The sequence below is a fragment of the Petromyzon marinus genome, unplaced genomic scaffold (genome assembly GCF_048934315.1).
Source record: "Petromyzon marinus isolate PM22_M1 ecotype Great Lakes invasive population unplaced genomic scaffold, UKy_Petmar_22M1.pri1.0 PM_G_Scaffold_9, whole genome shotgun sequence".
In the NCBI taxonomy this organism is placed as follows: Eukaryota; Metazoa; Chordata; class Hyperoartia; order Petromyzontiformes; family Petromyzontidae; genus Petromyzon; species Petromyzon marinus.
Genome location: NW_027423046.1, coordinates 4,307,415 through 4,331,251, shown reverse-complemented (window position 1 = coordinate 4,331,251; position 23,837 = coordinate 4,307,415). Strand labels below are relative to the sequence as shown.

The following is a 23,837-nucleotide window of genomic DNA, read 5'->3' as shown; positions in this document are numbered from 1 at the left end:
ACTGTAGCCTGGTTATTAAGAATGGTGAGTGTACTGACAGTCTATAATGTAGACTGTAGTAATAGTTATTAAGTATGGTGAGTGTACTGACAGTCTACAATGTAGACGGTATCCTGGTTATTAAGTATGGTGAGTTTACTTACAGTCTATAATGTAGACTGTAGTAATGGTTATTAACCTGAGTGAGTGTACTGACAGTCTATAATGTAGACTGTAGCCTGGTTATTCAGCTGGGTGAGTGTACTGACAGTCTATAATGTAGACTGTAGCCTGGTTATTAAGAATGGTGAGTGTACTGACAGTCTATAATGTAGACTGTAGTAATAGTTATTAAGTATGGTGAGTGTACTGACAGTCTACAATGTAGACTGTAGTAATGGTTATTAAGTATGGTGAGTGTACTGACAGTCTAGAATGTAGACTGTAGCCTGGTTATTCAGCTGGGTGAGTGTACTGACAGTCTATAATGTAGACTGTAGTAATGGTTATTAAGTATGGTGAGTGTACTGACAGTCTATAATGTAGACTGTAGCCTGGTTATTAAGTATGGTGAGTGTACTGACAGTCTATAATGTAGACTGTAGCCTGGTTATTAAGTATGGTGAGTGTACTGACAGCCTATAATGTAGACTGTAGTAATGGTTATTAAGCTGAATGAGTGTACTGACAGTCTATAATGTAGACTGTTGTAATGGTTATTAAGTATGGTGAGTGTACTGGCAGTCTATAATGTAGACTGTAGTAATGGTTATTTTGTATGGTGAGTGTACTGACAGTCTATAATGTAGACTGTAGTAATGGTTATTAAGTATGGTGAGTGTACTGATAGTCTTTAATGTGTACTGTGTACTGATAGTCTTTAATGTCACAAGCGACCTGCCCATCACAAATGAAAGCTCAACACAAAGTGACTTCATCGTGTGGAAATGTATTGCAGTTAAATATTTTAAATGCGTGATGTTAATTCTAAATCTGGAGGGGGGGAAACCGGAGGAACCAGAAACAAATCCACGTGACCACGAGGCGAGAGACACTCACACTCCAAATATACTACCAGCAGCTCCACTGTCAACAACAACAACCGCAGTTCGCCACCAAGTGGCGGTGACGTCACCACGATGCTTGTGCCAGGCCATGTGCACCTTGAGGCCACGTGAAATGTCGAACGCCCGCTGGCAGGAGGTCACGGGGCAGACCCAGGTGCCACGGGTCGACTGACTGAGACGACTGGCTGATGCACCACCTGTGCCCCCTACTGTGCCAACTTGCTGTCGTCAACGGATGGCACCTCAGCCAGCCAATCACAGTGGGTGACTTCCTCCAATATTTGAGGCACCGCAACCTCAGCAGGGTCATCCCCACTTTGTCCCACGTTTTCCTGGCTGAGGGATTTCCCCTTTACTAGGACCTCAGGAATGCTCAGAAAATCTGCAAACCTGTTCCTCGGGGTCGGATATTGGATCACCGTTCTTTCCCCTAATGACGGTAATAGGTGTGGCGCTGCAGGTTACTTTTTTGATGGAGTTAAATAGAGATTTGTGATCGCGGGCCACTGAGGCAGACTCCATCTCCTCAGCAACCCGCGACCACCACCCATCCTTGCAGCGCCTCACGGCTCCCCGAACCTCCGAGCGAAGGCTGCGGTAAGCCTCCTCATTCTCCGACGTGGGACGCTGTAGCCAATGAGAGTGGGCCTGTCGATTTTTCTCAGCCAGCTTGAACACCTCCTCTTGTCAGCCAGGGTCTCTGGGGAGGTCTGGACCGTGTACCCAAAGCAGCCATTGCAACTACATGAGCGACAGTCCTAAACCTCGCCCATTTCCCCTCGACATCAAGAGGAGTGGGAGACGATGCCAATCCCAGCCGCAAGCGATGATGAAATTCTCGTTTGTAACTTTCATCAGCTAGCTGAGACCATGCCACTATGGGTTTGAATGGGGTCCTGGGTGTACACCCACCACCGGAGTGGAAGAATTGCAGGTGCATCTTACAGATGACAAGTCGATGGTCAGTGGGCAGATCAGCTCCGCGGTCGGTCCTGGTGTCAAGGACATGGGCTCGCATTCGCTGTTCAGTCACTATGTAGTCCAGCAGATGTTCTTGCTTGGACCCGGCATGCATCCATGATGTGGTGTGGATGCTCCGATGCCGGAACAGTGTGTTGGTAATTACAAGCCCATGGGCTGCACAAAAATTTAGCAGCCTCCTGCCGTTGTTATTGAGCTGATCTGCCCGATGCCTTCCAATTACTCCAAACCAGGTGCCAGCATCATGACTAACTTGGGCATTGAAGTCACCCAACAAGATGACTATCCCGAGGGGCCACTTTAGCCAGCACCTGTGACAGGAGGTCATAGAAGGCATTTGACTCATTGGCCTTGCTTGCATCCCTCCACGGATGTTCGTCTTTGGTGGGGGCATAAGTTACCATGACCACCACTCCTCGCCTGTGGTTGATGGGAAGGCGAGCCCAAAGTAGCCTGGAGCTTACAGCTTCCCACACCTCATCACCACGCTCCCACAGCCCTTCATTCTTTTATTCAGAAAAAGAGCCACACCCTGTTGTTTGGCAGTCTCCTGCCCCGTATAGAGGACTGTCCACCCCTCATGGTGGCAGGAGCCAGAGCCGGTCCACAGGACCTCCTTATTACCACAGAGATCCAGGCGGTACCGGTCCAGCTCTTGACAGAGGAGTGGCAGCCTCTCCTCCGCAGTGAGCATTCGAACATTCCACGTGGCCACACGTAGTGTTTTTTTTGTTGTTTTTGGAGGAGCCCCGAGAGGAAGGATTCAGTCTCCTGGCTCCGCCAAATGGGGTTTGGTCAGGAGACGTCATAGACGCCTGTCCCCCCGGGGCCTCCGGCACAAGCTTATTTATAAAATGTTGTGGTCGTGGTTTAGTGGTAATTAATTGGAGGTGGAGGGGTTTCCAGCCCTTCACACCTGTCCAGAGCTCCCACTTAGCCACTGTGGTGGTTACAAACGCCATGAGGGGAAAGGCCAATCCGAATTGGCCCTCCCCCCCGGCACTGCCCACGGCAGCATTGCCCGTCCGGCACCACAAGGAGGTAGGGGGTTGTTTTGCCGGACACCACCACCATTACCACCACTACTACCACCAACACTACCACCACCATTACACCAACACTACTACCACCACCACTAGCACCACCACCACTTCCACCACTTCCACCATTACCACCACTACTACCATACACTACCATCACTACCACCACCACCATTACCACCACTACTACCAGCAACACTACCACCACCATTACACCACCACTACTACCACCACCACTAGCACCATCACCACCACCACTTCTACCGCCACTTCCACCATTACCACCACCACCACCACTACTACCATACACTACCATCACTACCACCAATACCACCACCACCACTACTACCGTACACTACAATCACTACCATCACCACCACCATTACCAACATCACTACAATCACTGACCACCACCACTACCACCAATACCACCACCACTACCAGGACGTTTGCGTGCTGAATGTTGGAATCTGATCCCGCGTCTCCTCCCTCTCCTCCGGCCCTCCCCCCTCACCAGTGGCCTCCCAGACGGCCTCCCCCGGCCCGGGCCCCGGCCCCGGCCACGGCCACGGCCGCCCCCTCCGTGAGGGCTCGCTCCTCCTGGCCCATCCGGGTGCCCAAGCGCTCCGCGGACGACGCCGGAGGAGGAGGAGCCGAGTCCCACGCGGCGCCCTTCAAGGTCGCTCGCCCGCTCCACGATGACGACGCCAGGGGGCCGGGGCCCGCGCCGGGGCCTCCCCGCCGCGACCGTCATCTTCGTCGCCCCGTGACGTTCCGGGCTCTCGAGGGGGGGCGCCGCTGCCGGGAGACTCCGGCGGCGGCGGCGGCGGCGCCCCCCCAGGAGAGCTCCCGCGGCGGCAGCGGCGGCAGCGGCGGCGCCCGGACGACGCCGACGCCGGAAATCGGCCCGAGGGTCGCCCCGGAGCGTGGAGACGGCGGCGGAGAGTCGGGGCCGGCGCTCGGCGCTGACGAGGCGGCGGGCAAGGAGGAGGCGGAGGAGGCGGAGAGACGCAGGGAGGCCGCGGTTGGACCGCGTGCGGCGCGGAAGAGACACTTCGACTTTTGGTGGCAGGGCGTGGGCAGGAGGGGGAGCAGCAGGAGGGGCGGAGGAGGAGGAGCGAGAGGAGGAGGGGAAGAGGAGGCCGAGGCGGCGGCGGAGGAAGAGGAGGAGGAGGTTTTGGCCGGGCGGTCACCGCTAAGCAAGCGGCGGGAGGCAGCGGCGGCGGCGGATTGCCCGGCGGGACCGAATCCCAATCCCTGCCCGGGCTCCTCTACCTGCCACGCTCCTCCGCCTCCTCCGCCTCCTCCGTCTCCTCCGACGCCGCCGGCTCCTCCTCCGACGCTGCTGGCGCCGGCGGTCGCGGGCAAGCGGCGCTCGGCCCCGCGTGGGGCGACGTTCCACTTCTCCTCGCTGATGCCGCGGCCGCTGGCTGAGCCGCCGCCACCCACCGAGAGGCGCCGGGGTCGCGCCCTGGAGAAGCAGCGGCAGCGACGGAAACAAATTCAGCAACAATACCGGCAGCAGAGAGCGTCGTCATCGTCGTCCAACTGTTGGTCGTTCTCGGACGCATCGTCGTCGTCGTCGTCGTCTTCAACGCCGGAGGAGGTGGTGGAGGGTGACGAGGTGAAGGAGCGGAGGGACGACGAGGAGGAGGAGGGGGAGGTGGTGGTGGAGGGTGACGAGGTGAAGGAGCGGAGGGACGACGAGGAGGAGGAGGGGGAGGTAGTGGTGGAGGGTGACGAGGTGAAGGAGCAGAGGAACGAGGAGGAGGAGGAGGAGGTGGTGGAGTCTACGGGGGGCGTCCGCAGGCTGCTGCTGAAATTTTACGCCAGCCGCCTGCAGCCGAGTGTCGACATAGCACGAGACGATGAGGAGGTGGCGGACGAGGAGAAGGAGGAGGAGGAGGAAGAAGAAGAAGAGGACGAGGAGGAGGAGGAGGGGACTACGGAGATCACGCAGTGCAGCCGATGATGGCGACTGCAAGTCGGGCGACGAGGAGGAGGTGGAGGAGGAGGAGAGGGTGGCGAGTCTCAAGAGGGTGGAGGAGTGCCGGATTCTCAAGCAGATAGACGACATCATGGCTGAGATACACCAGCTGGAGGGGAGATGCAGGGTGAGGAGGAGCAGATGAGGTGTAGGGTGGTGAGGAGGGGCTGGGTGGTGAGGTGTAGGGTGGTGAGGAGGGGCTGGGTGGTGAGGTGTAGGGTGGTGAGGAGGGGCTGGGTGGTGAGGTGTAGGGTGGTGAGGAGGAGGGTGAGGAGACTCCAGGCCAGCGGGTGAGGGCGTTGGGAGTGGTTCACTCGCTCGCTCGGACACAGTCAGTCAGTTACTCACTCAGACACTCACTCAGTCACTCAGTTACTCACTCAGACACTCATTCAGTCACTCGCTCAGTCACTCACTCAGACACTCAGTCACTCATTCAGACACTCACTCAGACACTCAGACACTCAGTCACTCAGACACGTACTCAGACACTCAGTCACTCACTCAGACAGTCACTCAGTCACTCACTCATACACTCAGTCACTCAGACACACACTGACACACACACACTGACACACACACTGACAACAACAACAACAACCGCCATTCGCCACTAAGTGGCGGTGACGTCACCACGACGCTTGTGCCAGGCTATGTGCACCCTGAGGCCACGTGAAGTGTCGAATGCCCGCTGGCAGGAGGTCATGGGGCAGACCCAGGTGCCACGGGTCGACTGACTGAGATGACTGGCTGATGCACCACCTGTGCCCCCTACTGTGCCAACCTGCTGTGCTTTAGCCACCCGGCGCTCCGCTCGTTTTTCTGAGCGTCGCTCCTCCGCCCTCCGTTGTTGTTGGAGGGCGACTGCCTCCAACTGCCCAGTAGCATCCTTCACGAGCCTCCTCCACAGAGGCCGATCTTGACACCGCTGGTACCAGTCATCGGCAAGTCCACTCAGCTCCACGTCCTCCTGTACCACATCACTCCATCTCTTCTCTAGCCCGTGCCGCGCCCGCCTAGCCCCCTCAATCCGGCCGAACAAAAGCTGTTTCGGCATGCGGTGGCTGGGCATGCGCGCTACATGACCCAGCCATCGCAGCCTTGCCCGCCGGAGGAGCTCACTGATGGGACCTTGCCCAGATCTTTCACACAATCCAGTCTGCTTAAACCCAGGATGGATCGTAGGCAGGCCAGACTAAATGTTTCTAACCGGCGAAGATGTTCCATTAGGGGGGTCCACGTTTCGCAAGCGTAGAGAAGGGAGGGAATGACCATGGCCAAGAAGACCTGAACCTTAGTGCGGAGCGACAGACCAGGTAGCTTCCACACAGCGTTACGCAACCGATGAAAAGATATTGCCGCTCGACTGATTCGGAGTGAGACCTCTGCTGTTAAACTGGAGCCAGTCATAAGCACACTGCCCAGATATGGGAAACTCTCCACTCTCTCCACAACTGCCCCATCAACGATTGGGAGTTGTGGGGGTGGAGTGTCCGATGGTACAAAATACCCAGGCAGGTGCTTAGTTTTGGTGGGGCTGATGGTAAGGCCCCACTTCTTAGTGGCACGCTCCAGTCTCAGCAGCAGCGTCTCCAACTCCTCCTCTGACTGAGCAGCTATTACCAAATCATCAGCATACATAACGTGGTTGAGCAATAGGGAGCCATCCCTTGACCGCACCCGGGCATTGATCAGCCTCCCATTATATCTGTACCATATGGAGATTCCCCCGGTACAGCTATTGAAGGCTTCACGAACTACGTGGTCAAAATAGATGTTAAATAATATGGGAGCCAGAGGACATCTCTGTCGCACCCCAAGGTGTACAGGGAATGGCTCTGACTCCCGGCCACGTAGTTTTACCCGGGCCCGCTCACCATCATGAAGGTCCTTAATGATCGTGAGCAGAGGGTCAGGTACTCCAAAAGCACGAAGAACAACCCAGAGCCCAGGCCTACTGATGGTATCATAGGCCTTGACCAGGTCAATAAAGCAGAGAGTTAATCACACACTGACACAAAGATAAAAACAAAGATCCCCCATATAGCCTTAACAGACTGTAGGGGCAAGTGCTGTTAGCGAGCACCTATGAAGGCCGGAACGGTACACGAGGGGGTGGGTGGCCAGCACCACGCCCGACCGCCTTTGTCTCCCTAGTGGCAATGTTTACACACCGCACCAGGTACTCATTTGAGGCTGAGTCGACCTAGGGGAGGCCTGGGACCGGTTCAGATAATCGTCACTGGTGTTGGCCGTGAGCGGGAATCGAACCCGGGTCGCCAGGTTCATAGCGCAGCGCGCTAACCGCTACACTATCGCTCCCCACACTGACACACACACTGACACACACACACTCAGACAACAACAACAACCGCCATTCGCCACTAAGTGGCGGTGACGTCACCACGACGCTTGTGCCAGGCTATGTGCACCCTGAGGCCACGTGAAGTGTCGAACGCCCGCTGGCAGGAGGTCACGGGGCAGACCCAGGTGCCACGGGTCGACTGACTGAGATGACTGGCTGATGCACCACCTGTGCCCCCTACTGTGCCAACCTGCTGTGCTTTAGCCACCCGGCGCTCCGCTCGCTGTTGTGAGCGTCGCTCCTCCGCCCTCCGTTGTTGTTGGAGGGCGACTGCCTCCAACTGCCCAGTAGCATCCTTCACGAGCCTCCTCCACAGAGGCCGATCTTGACACCGCTGGTACCAGTCATCGGCAAGTCCACTCAGCTCCACGTCCTCCTGTACCACATCACTCCATCTCTTCTCTAGCCCGTGCCGCGCCCGCTTAGCCCCCTCAATCCGGCCAAACAAAAGCTGTTTCGGCAAGCGGTGGCTGGGCATGCGGGCTACATGACCCAGCCACTCAGACACACACTGACACACACACTGACACACACACCATGATACACACACTGACTGGAGGAGGTGGAGCGTGGTCAACACATCTACGCCTGAAACATTTTAGAAAGAAGCGGAGAATACGGAACAACCCACCTGTTGTCCATTTCGATTTCCGCGTTGCCTCTAATCTTCAGTCTTGCTGTGTATCCACCGTCTGCTGGAGCTCACCTTCTATAGCGAGGATATCCATCATCTCCAGTTTGTGTGTCTTTAATAAATTGTCTCGGATATTTCTTGCTGCTCTCTATATCCTTCATACATGCTGCTACATTGACATTAAGGTTTCTGCATGGCCCATGAATCATATTTGCGGTCACTACTGCAAACAGATTTTGGGTCTTCCTCTGGATTTGGAAACTCGGCAGATATAACATCGATTTGGATTGGATGATTTTTTTCTTTCAGCCGGATTAAAATATGAGCGTGGGGAAGTCATCTACATCATTAGACCTCCTTTGCCAGTACCAAAATATAATAATAGGGGTTTTTCCCCTTTTTTCTGGCAACAAAACTGAAACCTTTTTACAAGGATTCATGTCTACTGCATTAACCACAATACCTGCAGTCAAAATGCAAACAAAACACACGCACTATGATAATATATGTGGCATTGTCCTTGAAACCGATTGGTCCAGACCAAGGGACGGCTTTCTTTAGAGCCTCGACCCAATTGGTGCTCGACCAGAGGACGCCAAAAGGTTTCAGTTTTGTTGCCAGAAAAAAAGGGGAAACCCCTATGATGTGGAAGTCCTCGTTTCTGCCACTCAGTTGAGTACATCCAGCATCTTGTTTCTCCAAAAAACACGACTCTCAGTGAATGCTCTCGATGAATTTGACTTGCTTTTGTCTGAACACCCTGGCTGTGAAGTCGTATCGACGGCTGGGTGTCTGGCCGAATGAAAGTTATTACTTTTTTTGTTTTATCTGAGGCCAAGTTGGATTACATGTAAAGGTAATAAATAAGTCGGGGACATCCATACGCTCGAACGTATGACATGGCACCTTGAGCATATTCGTGCATGCGTCTAGGGCTTCCTGTGAACGTAGCAGACGCCTGGATGCTACGGGGGGGGGGGGGGGGGGGATGATGTAGCGCCATGTTGGGCTGTATGCGTATTACCACGGGAGCTGACCTGTAAAGCGGACATGCGTCAACAGGGGGTGGTGTACAGACCAGGTGGGACGAACAGGGCCCCCAGACCCCAAGAGGGGAGGGGGGGGGGGCTGAGGGATGTTCCAGGGCCCCCTAGAGAGTTCCAGAAGGCTTGGCCAGGGGCAGAGAGACCCTGGAACGGGGATAAAAGCCGGACCCCTGAACGGGTTTGGCGGTCCTTGTCCACCTGAAGCTCTGAAGAAGACTCTGAGCACTACCCTGAAGACTCTGAAGACCCTGAAGCGAAGAGCCCAGTGACCCTGGCTAGGGTCGGGTTCAGACATAACCAGTGTAGGGTTAGCGCTAGAACCAGAGTAAGGGCACCGTAGTGTGGAGGGACTGCCTCCTGAGGTTATCGGCTGTGAGGGGTCGTCACCCCTCTGTGCTGTGGTTCCCTTGTTGAATAAACGTGTTGCCTCTAGCGAACCGTCTCGCCTCGTCTTGGGCCCACTGCACGTGTAACCTGTGGTAATGAAACCTCTTGTCGCAAAAAAATAGCGGCGTGTGAAAGTGAAAGGTGTTAGCGGAGTAATAATAAATGTTGATTTAAAGCTTTCGTGACTGCAGGGATTCATATTTGCAGCCAGCTATGGCTCTAGGGTTTGGTGTTACATGTTATTTATGTAGTTTATTGTTAAAAGTTCGGTCACAGTCCCTATGATCACGGTTACATTGCATTTATGGCTCTATTTTGGTGATTTCGAAAACGTTTTTTTGGTTTGGCCATGTTTTTGTTTATTGTAGCACGGAGTTAGACTGATGGCCTTAATCTTAGTTGTCTTGTGGTTGTTGTTGTTGTTGTTGTTTGACTTGCATCCCACTGGGATTTTTGCACACAGCGTTGGTGTACGGTGCTATTTCAGGAATATTTTGATGTTTTTTTCCTGGATTTTCTGTTTGCACAGTCACGTAATCACTTTAAGATGTTTTCTTGTTCATGTTTTTGTATGTTGCGGTTGCACCCAATTCAAGAGCCGAATGGCTCACAGGGCTATACCAAATAAATGGAACTATGAACTATTCTTGGTTCTTTTGGTAAAGTCACCACGTAGAAGGGAAACAATCAAATAATAAAAATATAAAACAATAAAATTCTCACGACGTTTCGACTGCAACACAAGCAATCATCATCAGGTGTGAAAACCACAGCAAGAAAATAAAAAAAGTGGCGTTTTTTTAACGTTAGCACCACGGAGAGCGATTTGACAGTCATTCAGATGGACGAGTCCATATATGTTGGGGATAGAGGAGGGGGGAGACGAAAATAATGGATGCAGTCTGGAAGCCACCATAAGTGTGAACAATCATTTAAGACCCGAAATGGTTTATCAAATCCTTCCAATGATTCCTAAGCCAGAATTCCTTCCTCTCGGTTGAAATTGTCTCTGTATATGTGGATAGCCTCATGAACGAATCTCTCATGGTAGCCAGATGGATTGCAAATAACCTCCGTCTTGGAGAAGTCAATGTCATGTGAGCCTACTGAATTATAAGTCATCTGCCACGGCCGAGGTGTTGGTCCTACCGTGTTTTAGGTCTGCATTCTGTTCACGAATGAGGTCCGAGACATGTCGTATGGTTTCTCCAATGTAACTACTACCACAGAGGCAACTTAGTTTATAGACACCAGGATACTGTATGTCCGGAATCACATCTTTTACAGACGGAACCAGATCACGGATTTTATGTTATGTGTTGAAACGGACCTGGATCTTGTGTTCATTCAAGATTTTGGAGATCTTTTTTGTGATCCCCGCAATGTAGGGCAAAGTGATGGTTTTGAAAGGCTCCTCAAGAGGGTCCTTCTTCATGGTTGCAGTGATAGCTTTGCGGATTGTGTAGTCAGAGTAACCATTAGCCTTAAGAGCTTGGTGTACGTGCTTTAGTTCACTGGCTATGTGTTCCTGGTCGGATATGCATTGGGCTCTATGGTGCAGAGTCTTGATGAGGGAATTCTTCTGGGATGGATGGTGGTGGGAATCCTGTTTCAGGTAAGCATCCATATGGGTAGCTTTCCCCTAGACAGAGTGGCTCATTGAACCATCTATTTTTTTTTACCAATTCCACTTTACAGTAAAATTGTAGACACGGCACAATATATATTTCTGAATCTTTATTTTTACCAACATTTAAAAAAATATTCTCCCTTAAGTCAAAATTATGAAATATTGGATTTTTTACAAAGCCTTGTGAATTCACCTTGTATCTGAACAAGTTCAATTTGTGCAAATATATTTTTTCAAACGTATAAATAAAAAAACTGCTTAAAACTATCAGCTCTATGTTTTCAAGTCAATACAGTTTGGGTAGTGAATAAATTATAGTCTAAATAAGCTACACATGACGAATTGTAGGCAATTATAGTTATAATCAAAGACATTTTTAAACAATCACGTGGTCCCTGTAGTCGCCGTTAGAGACACAAACTATGCTTGAAAACAGTTTATCAACATATATGAATACATTTATTCTAATAAGCAGAGTTAATTTCCTATTTATGGCATGCCAGTTACGTGTCAGTTTTCGATATCAACATCACCTGACATGTGGAGCGATTTAATTGTTTCATCTCCCTACTGGGCATCCTCTCGGATGACCACCTCGCCGCCCATCGGCATCACTCGCCCCCGTCGCGCCCTCCACCGTCACCCTCAACTCCACCCGCGGTGTTTTCAACACTGCCTGGTTGGGCACTGGAACGGTATCCCAGACAGTGCCGGATTAAGCTCGTGCGGGTCCTGTGGCATGTATTATAAAGGTGCCCAAAATAAAATAAAAAAACAATTATTAAAACGCAAAGTTTACACATCTACCGGGTCTCCACTTGACTTTGTATTGTCTCGGAGGAAGTCCACCCACACCTCCACTTCCACAAACTGCTGGGAGTTGCCTCGCTCTGCCTCAGTCAGAATTCTCCTCCTGCTTTACGATGTGAAGGTCCCATTTTGGAGTTGAATCTTCATCTTCACATTTTACCTTCACTTCTTCCCTCTTCACCATCACCTCTTCACATTTCACCTTCACCTCTTCATATGTCACCTCGATACCTTTAAAAGTGTCCAAGCTGGGATTTTCATCCGGTTCGTGTTTCATGAGGGATGGGCTCATTGCGGCACTTTCACTTTCACAAGCTGATTTCAGACTCCACTCCTTGTGGATCTTCTATTGCAGGGGTCGGGAACCTATGGCTCGCGAGCCAGATGTGGCTCTTTTGATGATTGCATATGGCTCGCAGATAAAACAAAATATTCTCACTTGTTTTAATCCATCCATCGATTTTTCACTGCGCATGTCCTGTTCAGGGCTGCAGGAGCAATTGTCCATTATTTTAATTGGATGATACTGGCCTACGTTTGCCGTTGCTGGGTAAAACAGGTAAACGCCCCCTTTTGATTCAGTCTGAGACTGCGTCTGCTCGGTCATTAGCTCAAAGCTAACCCTTCGACGAAGAAGATGGCGAAAAGAAAAAAAGACGACGAGTATCGTACATTTCAGGACGAATGGACCGAAGAATTCGCCTTTGTGGAGAGAGCGGGTTCTGCGGTGTGTCTAATTTGCAATGACAAAATTACATCGTTGAAACGGTCGAATGTAAAGCGGCACTTCGACACGCGCCACGCTACCTTTGCATCAAAATACCCTGCGGGAGACAGCAGAAAGAAAGCGTGCCAAGAGCTTCTGAGCAGGGTGCAAGCTAGCCAGCAGCAACTCCGCGTATGGACCCGGCAAGGTGACTATAATTCGGCTAGCTTTGCTGGTTCTTTAGCAATAGTGAGGAACGGAAAACCATTCACAGATGGCGAGTATGCTAAAACGTTCATGCTGGATGTAGCCAATGAACTTTTTGATGATCTTCCGAACAAAGACAAGATAATCAAACGGATACAAGACATGCCTCTGTCGGCAAGAACTGTTCATGATCGTACCATCGTAATGGCAAACAAAGTGGAGGAAACGCAAGTGAAGGACATAAATGCAGCGCCGTTCTTTTCTCTGGCTTTGGATGAGTCAACAGACGTGAGCCATTTGTCGCAGTTCAGCGTGATTGCAAGATATGCTGTTGGTGACACACTGCGCGAAGAAAGTCTTGCTGTTCTGCCATTAAAAGGGTCCACAAGAGGTGAGGATTTATTCAAGTCTTTCATGGAGTTTGCTCAAGAAAAAAGTCTACCTATGGATAAACTTCTCTCAGTGTGTACTGATGGTGCTCCGTGTATGGTGGGGAAAAACAAAGGATTTGTGGCGCTTCTCCGTGAACATGAAAATAGACCCATCCTAAGTTTCCATTGCATTATACACCAGGAGGCACTTTGTGCTCAGATGTGTGACAGGCAGTTTGGCGAAGTGATGTCGCTGGTCATTCGTGTGATCAACTTTATTGTTGCCCGAGCCTTAAATGATCGCCAGTTTAAAACACTGCTGGATGAAGTTGTAAATAACTATCCTGGTCTGCTTTTGCACAGCAATGTGCGTTGGTTGTCAAGAGGGAAGGTGCTTAGCCGTTTTGCGGCTTGCCTGAACGAAATCCGGACTTTCCTTGAAATGAAAGGCGTCGGGCATCCTGAGCTAGCCGACACCGAGTGGCTCCTCAAGTTTTACTATCTCGTAGATCTGACTGAACATCTGAACCAGCTCAACGTGAAAATGCAAGGCATTGGAAATACAGTGTTATCCCTTCAACAAGCTGTATTTGCTTTTGAAAACAAGCTGGAGCTTTTCATCACGGATCTTGAAACAGGTCGTTTACTACATTTTGAAAAACTGAGCCAATTTAAAGATGCATGCACAGCAAGTGAGCCCATTCAAAACCTTGATCTCCACCAGCTAGCTGGCTGCACATCCAGTCTCCTACAGTCATTCAAAGCACGCTTTGGAGAATTTCGTGAGCACACTCGTCTTTTTAAGTTCATCACCCATCCAAACGAGTGTTCACTGAACACAGCCGACCTGAATTACATCCCTGGTGTCTCCGTCAGAGATTTTGAAGCAGAAGTGGCTGACCTGAAGGCCTCAGACATGTGGGTGAATAAGTTCAAGTCACTGAATGAAGATTTGGAAAGAATCACACGACAGAAAGCGGAGTTGGCGAGCAAGCACATGTGGACAGAAATGAAAAAACTCCAACCCGAAGACCAGCTGATTCTCAAAACTTGGAACGCGCTTCCTGTCACATACCACACACTGCAGCGTGTGAGTATTGCTGTATTGACCATGTTTGGATCTACGTATGCATGTGAGCAGTCATTCTCACATCTTAAAAACATCAAGTCCAACCTACGATCACGTTTAACGGATGAAAGCCTCAACGCTTGCATGAAGCTTAACCTCACCAAGTACCAACCCGACTACAAAGACATCAGCAAATCCATGCAGCACCAGAAGTCGCATTAATGGTGAGTGTTATAACAACATTATTTAAAAGAATAAATTCAGAGGCTTATTATACTGACATTTAGTTGAATTCACTTTTAAAATATATTATATGGCTCTCACTGAAATAAATTTCCAAATTTTTTGCTTTCATGGCTCTCTTAGTCAAAAAGGTTCCCGACCCCTGGTCTACACTGTGCGTGTACACTTGTGTGTGTACACTATGTGTATACACTGTGTGTGTTACTGTGTGTCACTGTGTGTCGCTGTGTGTCACTGTATGTGTCACTGTGCCTGGCACAAGCGTCGTGGCGACGTCACCGCCACTTAGTGGCGAATGGCGGTTGTTGTTGTGTCACTGTGTCACTGTGTGTGTGTCAGTGTGTGTACACTGTGTGTGTACACTCCGTGTGTGTACACTGTGTGTGTACACGGTGTGTATACACTGTGTATACTATGTGTATACACTGTGTGTGTACACTGGGTGTGTACACTGTGTGTGTGTACACTATGTGTATACACTGTGTGTGTGTACACTGTGTGTACACTGTGTGTGTGCACTGTGTGTGTGTACACTGTGTGTGTACACTGTGTGTACACTGTGTGTGTACACTGTGTGTGTGCACTGTGTGTGTGTACACTGTGTGTGTACACTGTGTGTACACTGTGTGTGTACACTGTGTGTGTACACTGTGTGTGTGTACAATGTGTGTATACACTATGTGTGTGTGTACACTGTGTACACAGTGTGTACACTGTGTGTATACACTGTGTGTGTACACTGTGTGTGTACACTGTTTGTGTCCGCATTGAACCGAACCCCCGGCAAGGCCATCTACTTAATGACGAGAGAAAATTCACACGAAATGTCCTTTTCAATGAAGTCTTCCAGATGTAAATTGATACAAGCTTTTAATGAAGAAATAAAATCATCTATTTCAAAACACAACACAATTCAAAGATGTTTCATTTTAAAACTTCAAAACGGAGCATGGGGTACTTGCGTGAATGCGTCCTTCGTGTGCAAATGTTGTGACTTTCCTGGCCTGAAGGCCGTCAATGTGTTGGACCCTTATTGGTGCACAGCGTCTCAACAACAGCAGTGGGGTTTGCTTCAACCAATAGGTACGAACATCCAGACGTGAATCAGCAAGGAGCATTTCTAGTCCCAGTTAGACAAAATCTACGTCAACACGTAAGACAAATCTACAATTCGTGTTGTAGAGAATGTACCTCCTCCTATACGTGTAACTTTCAAGTGGTATGCCTTGTAACTGATGAATGATCCGAGCATGCTTCCTACTTCAAAGAGAATTAGTTGCTCCAGAGGCAGACGCTTCGTGAAACACAAAAGTACCCTTTGACCTGTATCACAAGAACAACGGGTCTCACCCGAGTTCTCTGTACAGGTTACTTCCAAAACACACACACACACTTTGTCCTAACATCACTTATTCAATGTTTGTTCCTCATACAAAATGTTACACGTACGCACACAATCAGACAAGTATTCATTCTAAATTATCATTGACGGGCATATTAACATTGAATTACTGCAGCGAAATTGACTGCATCGCGTTACATCGTATTAACAAGAAGTTATTTTACAAATACGCACCGTCAGCTTAACAGTGTATGTACACCGTACTATTGTTGCGTCATTCAAAACGAGTAGGCCGTTGCATGCTGGCGTCTGGGTCAAAATGTAGCAAATTCTAAACATTACGCTACAAATAATAGATCACGGCGTTTCGATGGCAACACAAGCAATCGTCATCAGGTGGGACAAGCACAGCAGCAAGAAGAAGAAACTGCTGGAGTAGGCGCCTACTACTTCAGCATCTTCTTCTTGCTGTGGTTGTCCCACCTGATGACGATTGCTTGTGTTGTGATCTAAACGCCGTGATCTGTTATGTTTCTACCCACGTGGTGACTTTACCGAAATAACTAAAGAGTGTGGATTCCTGCAGTCACAAAAGCTTTGAATCAAGATTACCTACAAACTACGCAACTGAGATGACGCATAAATCATCGCCCCCTACTGACAGGCTCTTGTCCACATGCAGGCCGGTGCAGGGCCACCACCTTGTGCCACACAGGGGCAGCTGCTACTTGGGGATGCTCTTCGTGTGTCTGAGACGAGACACAAAACTCCGAATTGCCAGAGGCGATTAAGCAAGCACCATATAAGTGGAATAATTAAATAACAAAAATCACGACGTTTCGGCCACAACACAAGTGGCCTTCATCAGGTGAAGGGACCGTGCTGTCATGATGAAGGCCACTTGTGTTGTGGCCGAAACATCGTGATTTTTGTTATTTTATCTTTTAACCTACGTGACTTTACCGAATAGAACAAAAGAGTATGGATCATTGCAGTCACGAAAGCATCAAATCTAGAATGGAATCATTAAAACTGAGTGAATGCTTGGGAGCTTATTGGCTCTCGCTCCTGGTTAGAGATCTACCCAACCCACAGGTCCACAAAGACTGGCCGCTCTAACCATGCAGGTTGCACCTAGAAACTGAGTGTTCAACTTCACATTCTTGTCATTAAAGGCCTGTGACTAAGCTGCATCCATTGGAGCGACCAGAGTGGAGTCGGCTCCGGGAGAGGCAACCACCTCGCCCCACGCTGCTCCTCCACTTCGAGGTCTGCGGAGAACTTCGCCACCACCACCACCAGCGTGGCGATCTTCACGGCTGTGCTCACTGTGGTTCTGCTGCTCACGCAGCCGGTGGTGGGACTCCTCGGAGGATCTCGGCGTGGGGGTTCGAACATCAACGGCTCCACCGCCACCACCACCACGATCAACAACTACTCGGGACTCGTGAAGGACGTCTCTCCACCGGCAGCGGTCGCCACCTGGGGACCGATGTTCACCAGCGGCCATGCAGACGGACAGGAGAGGGACGGCCCAGCCTGGCCCCCCGGGATGTCCTGGCTCATGGACAGCGCGCCGACTCCTCTCCTGCACGCTGCGGGTCAGCTGTGCAGTAGCCACAGTGAGGACATAGTGAACAGCGTGCTCCCTGCCCTAGTGCAGGCTATGGGTCAGCTGTGCAGTAGCCACAGTGAGGACATAGTGGACAGCGTGCTCCCTGCCCTACTGCAGGCTATGGGTCAGCTGAGCGGCAGCTGACAGGACATAGTGGACAGCGTGCTCCCTGCCCTGCTCCACGTCGTGCGTCAGCTGTACAGCGGCTGCAAGGAGGCCATAGGCTCCACCGTGCCGCTGAACACCCCGCACATCGCCGTGCGTCTCCGGCGTTTCGTACGTCGCAGAGTTGAGTGAGCAACATCCATCGTCGTCGTCATCACCAACAGCCACGGTCAATCCACTGGCGGGTAGAGACCTCCACGTGCCGTCGCCACCTCCCACGATGCCGCTGTGCGGTGATCCACCCAGCGCCTGACACGGGGAGCGATTTCATTGCTTCGTCTCCCCACTGGGCATCATCTCGGATGACCCCCTCACCGCCCATCGGCATCACTCGCCCCCTTCGCGCCCTCCACCGTCACCCTCAACTCCACCCGCGGTTAAATTTTGATTTAAAGCTTTCGTGACTGCAGTAATTCATATTCTTAGCTCTTTCGGTAAAGTCACGTTGAAGGGAAACAATAAAATAATAAAATAAATATAAAACAATAAAAATTATCACGACGTTTCGACACACCTGATGACGACCGTTTGTGTTATGGTCAAAACGTCGTGATAATTTTTATTGTTTTATATGTATTTTATTATTTTATTGTTTCCCTTCAACGTGACTTTACCGAAAGAGCTAAGAATATCCACTCACGGTGTTTTCAACAGCCTGGTTGGGCACTGGACAGTGCCGGATTAAGCTCGTGCAGGTCCTGTGGCATGTATTATAAAGGTGCCCAAAATAAAATAAAAAAAACACAATTATTAAAACGCGAAGTTTACACATCTACCGGGTCTCGACTTGACTTTGTATTGTCTCGGAGGAAGTCCACCCACACCTACACTTCCACAAACTGCTGGGAGTTGCCTCGCTCTGCCTCACAGTCAGAATTCTCCTCCTGCTTCACGTTGCCTCCGTCGATGTGAAGGTCCCATTTTGGAGTTGAATCTTCATCTTCACATTTCACCTTCACTTCTTCCCTCTTCACTTCTTCCCTCTTCACCATCACTTCTTCATATTTCACCATCACTTCTTCCCTCTTCACCATCACTTCTTCCCTCTTCACCATCACCTCTTCATATTTCACCCCGATAACTTTAAAAGTGTCCAAGCTGGGATTTTCTTCAGGTTCGTGTTTCATGAGGGATGGGCTCATGGTGGCACTTTGACTTTCACGAGATGATTTCAGACTCCACTCCTTGTGGATCTTCTGATGCTTCTGTGTTCTCTGGTGTACTTGAAGATGTTGCTGTGCAAACGCCTTCCCACACAGAGTGCACTTGAAGGGTTTCTCTCCCGTGTGTGTCCTCTGGTGTATTACAAGAGCAAATGAACGTGCAAACGCCTTCCCACACACAGTGCACTTGAAGGGTTTCTCTCCCGTGTGTGTTCTCTGGTGTATTACAAGAGCAGATGAATGTGCAAACGCCTTCCCACACACACTGCACCTGAAGGGTTTCTCTCCTGTGTGTGTTCTCTGGTGTTTTTTAAGAGTAGATAAATCTGAAAATGCCTTCGCACACACACTGCACTTGAAGGGTTTCTCTCCTGTGTGTGTTCTCTGGTGGTTCTGAAAAACTGATGGCCATGCAAATGCCTTGTTACACACAGTACATTTGAAGGGTTTCTCTCCTGTGTGAGTTCTCTGGTGCCGTGTCAAATCTCCAGTCCGATCCGTGCTGTATGCACACCGGTCGCATTGGAGCCTTGTCCTACCGAGCTGCGCTGAGTGCATTTGCTCCATCAGACCAATTCTGCGGAGGAAGCGTCAGAGGAAGTGTCAGCTGCAGACAGAAAAAAATAATATCCACACCATCTACACGTCAGTATCGAGGCACAGAGGAATGCATATATAGTCACATGTGACTTACACGCCTATATTCATGATGTAGTAAAAACTTTCCCAAATTCATCACAGGGCTGTTATGGCACACAATGAGAGGGCAAATGGTTATAAACATGCCTGGAAGCCCTCGTATCTTCAAAATTAATGTTCACCCAAAACTCCGAGCACACAATTTCGGCTGTCAGGCTACAAAAGGAATATTTATGAGTGCTAAATTCAGCTGACATAGCAAAGGGTGTTAAAAACAATGCTATCTGTGTTAATTCATAAATTAATTCATAAATTAATGTTCAATCGCAACTTAGAGGTGTGAATCCAGGCTCAGATCTCCTTAAATGCTGGGATGAACAGTTCCGACTTCAGCTGCATGTGTGTGCTGTGTTCACATCCTGTTTCCATTCATATAAAGAGTTCCAGAGGAAAACAAAAGTAAACTATTGTTATGATATAACCTCCGTGTTCAACAGAGTTAATAGACGTTACTGCAAACACAAACTGTACACTGTCACTGGGTAAACAGGCGGTGGCGTGTCTAGAATCACGCCTGGCCACCTTCATCTGCTTGGCATGAATGCTTCCTCACTTCACCAAGTAATTAATTGAGGATCAACGAACATAACCGAGGCTAACTGGAGTTTGCGTGTCTCTCTCCGTGGTGAGATGTTAACTACCTCACCTGGTATACAGGAAGTCGTGGGTTCGATCCCGACCCTGACGCCTGCTGTATATTTGGAGTTTACGCGTCTCTCCGCTGAGTGTCTTTGACCGATAGACATTGACACACGTATTCTTGTTGATTTCAGTAAAGTTACGTAGATAGAAAATAACAATAACAGATAATACAATTACATTAAATAAAGACCACTTGTGTTGCGATCAAAACGTGAGTTTTTTTGCTTTATTTACAATTTATTTTTATTTTATTTTTTATTTTCTATCTACGTGACTTTACCGAAAGAACCAAAAATATTAATTCCTGCAGTCACCAAAGTTTTAAGTCAAAACATTCACACACGTTGACAAAGCCTCACCTTGTGTTGTTGTGGGCAGGTCGCTTCTGATAACAAGAGCGATATAGCAGCTCAAGCGGGCTTGGCCTGCTAACAAAAGAACTAAAATAAAAACTGCGTGAATATTTACAATAAAACAAAGTTACAAAGTGGCGAGCCGGGTGAAGACAAATAAAACTTAAGCGAGAAAATTAAAGTGAATGCAAATCAGGCGAGGGCAGGAGGCAAGGCCCCACGTGGCTAGGCCCCGCGTTGTAAAGATCCAACCTGGACATCGATTCCCATGCTCGCTGCTACTCAACTGACATCCCTACGAGAGAGAGCGAGGCTCTACCTTGGTAAACAACAACAACCACCACAACCACCACCACCACAACGATGAGAATTTCTCACCTCGGATTTCAGTGCAAGCGCGCTCACGGCAGCTTCCTGTTACCTCGCGACAGCAGGAAGTAGTATGACATCCCTTCCCTCCTACGAGCGGCTCTCCAACTGAATAAATTATAATCTTAGTTTTTTCGGTAAAGTCACGTTGAAGAGAAACAACAAAATAATAAAATATATATAAAACAATAAAAATTCTCACGACGTTTCGACCATAACTCAAACGGTCATCTTCAGGTGTGTTGGTTTGCATAAATTTATTTTTAAACGGCACATTTATTTATTTATAAAAACGTTAGCGTCACGCGCAGCGATTTGGCAGTTTACCCAGGACTAGTCCATCTATATTTTGAAAAGAGGAGGGGGGAGACGAAATTTTTTTTTATAATGTATGCTGTCTGAAAGCCAATGTAAGCGTGAACAATCAATTAAGAACTGAAATGGTTTATCAAATCTTTCCAATGATTGCTAAGATAGAATCCATCTTCTCGGTTGAAATTGTCTCTGTGCTTGTATATGTGGATAGCCTCATGAACGAATCTCTCATGGAAGCCAGATGGCTTACAAAAAACCTCTGTCTTGGAAAAGTCAATGGCATGTGAGCCTACTGAATTAGAACAATGATTTGCTACGGCCGAGGTGTTGGTCCTACCGTGTTTAAGGTCTGCTTTGTGTTCACGAATGCGGTCCGAGACATGGTGTTTGGTTTCTCCAATGTAACTACTACCACAGAGGCAACTTAGTTTGTAGACACCAGGGTATTGTATGTCCGGAATCACATCTTTTACAGACGGAACCAGATCACGGATTTTATGTAATGTGTTGAAACGGACCTGGATCTTGTGTTTATTCAAGATTTTGGAGATCTTTTTTGTGATCCCAGCAATGTAGGGTAAAGTGATGGTTTTGAAAGGCTCCTCAAGAGGGTTCTTCTTCATGGTTTGAGTGATAGCTTTGCGGATTGTATAGTCGGAGTAACCATTAGCCCTAAGAGCTTGGTGTACGTGCTTGAGTTCACTGCTTATGTGTTCCTGGTCGGATATGCATTGGGCTCTATGATAGAGAGTCTTGATGAGAGAATTCTTCTGTGATGGATGGTGGTGGGAATCCGGTTTCAGATAAGCATCCGTATGGGTAGCTTTCCTGTAGACAGAGTGGCTCATTGAACCATCAGGTCTCTTTTTAATTAGGACATCCAAAAAAGGTATCTTGGATGTCCTAATTAAAAAGAGACCTGATGGTTCAATGAGCCACTCTGTTTACAGGAAAGCTACCCATACGGATGCTTATCTGAAATCGGATTCCCACCACCATCCATCACAGAAGAATTCTCTCATCAAGACTCTGTATCATAGAGCCCAATGCATATCCGACCAGGAACACATAAGCAGTGAACTCAAGCCGTACACCAAGCTCTTAGGGCTAATGGTTACTCCGACTATACAATTCGCAAAGCAATCACTCAAACCATGAAGAAGAACCCTCTTGAGGAGCCTTTCAAAACCATCACTTTACCCTACATTGCTGGGATCACAAAAAAGATCTCCAAAATCTTGAATAAACACAAGATCCAGGTCCGTTTCAACACATTACATAAAATCCGTGATCTGGTTCCGTCTGTAAAAGATGTGATTCCGGACATACAATACCCTGGTGTCTACAAACTAAGTTGCCTCTGTGGTAGTAGTTACATTGGAGAAACCAAACGCCATGTCTCGGACCGCATTCGTGAACACAAAGCAGACCTTAAACACGGTAGGACCAACATCTCGGCCGTAGCAGATCATTGTTCTAATTCAGTAGGCTCACATGCCATTGACTTTTCCAAGACAGAGGTTCTTTGTAAGCCATCTGGCTTCCATGAGAGATTGGTTCATGAGGCTAACCACATATACAAGCACAGAGACAATTTCAACCGAGAAGATGGATTCTATCTTAGCAATCATTGGAAAGATTTGATAAACATTTAAGTTATTAATTGATTGTTCATGCTTACATTGGCTTTCAGACAGCATACATTATATATAAAAAAAAAAAAATTTCGTCTCCCCCCTCCTCTTTTCAAAATATAGATGGACTAGTCCTGGGTAAACTGCCAAATCGCTGCGCGTGACGCTAACGTTTTTATAAATAAATAAATGCGCCGTTTAAAAATTAATTTATGCAAACCAACACAACTGAAGATGACCGTTTGAGTTATGGTCGAAACGTCGTGAGAATTATTTATTGTTTATATATATATTTTATTATTTTGTTGTTTCTCTTCAACGTGACTTTACCGAAAAAACTAAGAATATGAATTACTGCAGTCACGAAAGCTTTAAATCAAAATTTGAATAAATTATGTTAACGAGGCCGGCCCACACGTCGAGGGATGGGGGCGTCGGCGCTGAACCCGTCGCAACTCGCCAGTCACTGGGCGTAGCTTTGCCCAAATAAGGATTGCCACTGGAACGATATCGGCAGTGACCCAAGCGGAGGTGACGTCACGCACAAGGGCGCGGTGGACGGGGGAGGGGTGAATACCTTGGTGACATGACGTCACTAGCGAGGTACACCTCCCACTGGCGATTCACGCCGATGAGGTAATGCAGAGTGGTGACGTCACAGAGTTGGAGTTTAAGTTGATTTCGATTCATTCTCCATTGCTCCCTCCCTTGGGTGTGTGAGCTCAGCAACAACGTGGACATTATTGTGTATACACCGTGTGTGTGTACACTGTGTGTGTGTACACCATGTGTCACTGTGTGTGTCACTGTGTGTCACTGTGTGTCGCTGTGTCACTGAGTACCTAGTGTGGTGTAAACATCGCCACTAGGGAGACACAGGCGGTCGGGCGTGGTGCTGGCCACCCACCTCCTCGTGTACCGTTCCGGCCTTCATAGGTGCTCGCTAACAGCACTTGCCCCTACAGTCTGTTAAGGCTATACGGGGGATCTTTGTCTTTGTGTGTCACTGTGCCTGGCA

At 48.9% G+C, this 23,837-nt stretch overlaps 1 protein-coding gene across 1 annotated transcript in view; it reads left to right on the top strand.

Annotated features, from left to right (window-relative positions):
• Window positions 1-9,309, top strand: part of LOC142921847 (uncharacterized) — a 34,165-nt gene extending 24,856 nt beyond the window's left edge. The window contains exons 2-3 of the mRNA XM_076063182.1: window positions 3,585-4,751; window positions 9,304-9,309. Of these exons, the coding sequence (XP_075919297.1) occupies window positions 3,585-4,751; window positions 9,304-9,309 (1,173 nt within the window). The remainder of the gene's footprint in view (window positions 1-3,584; window positions 4,752-9,303) is intronic.
• Window positions 9,310-23,837: the final 14,528 nt, after the last annotated feature.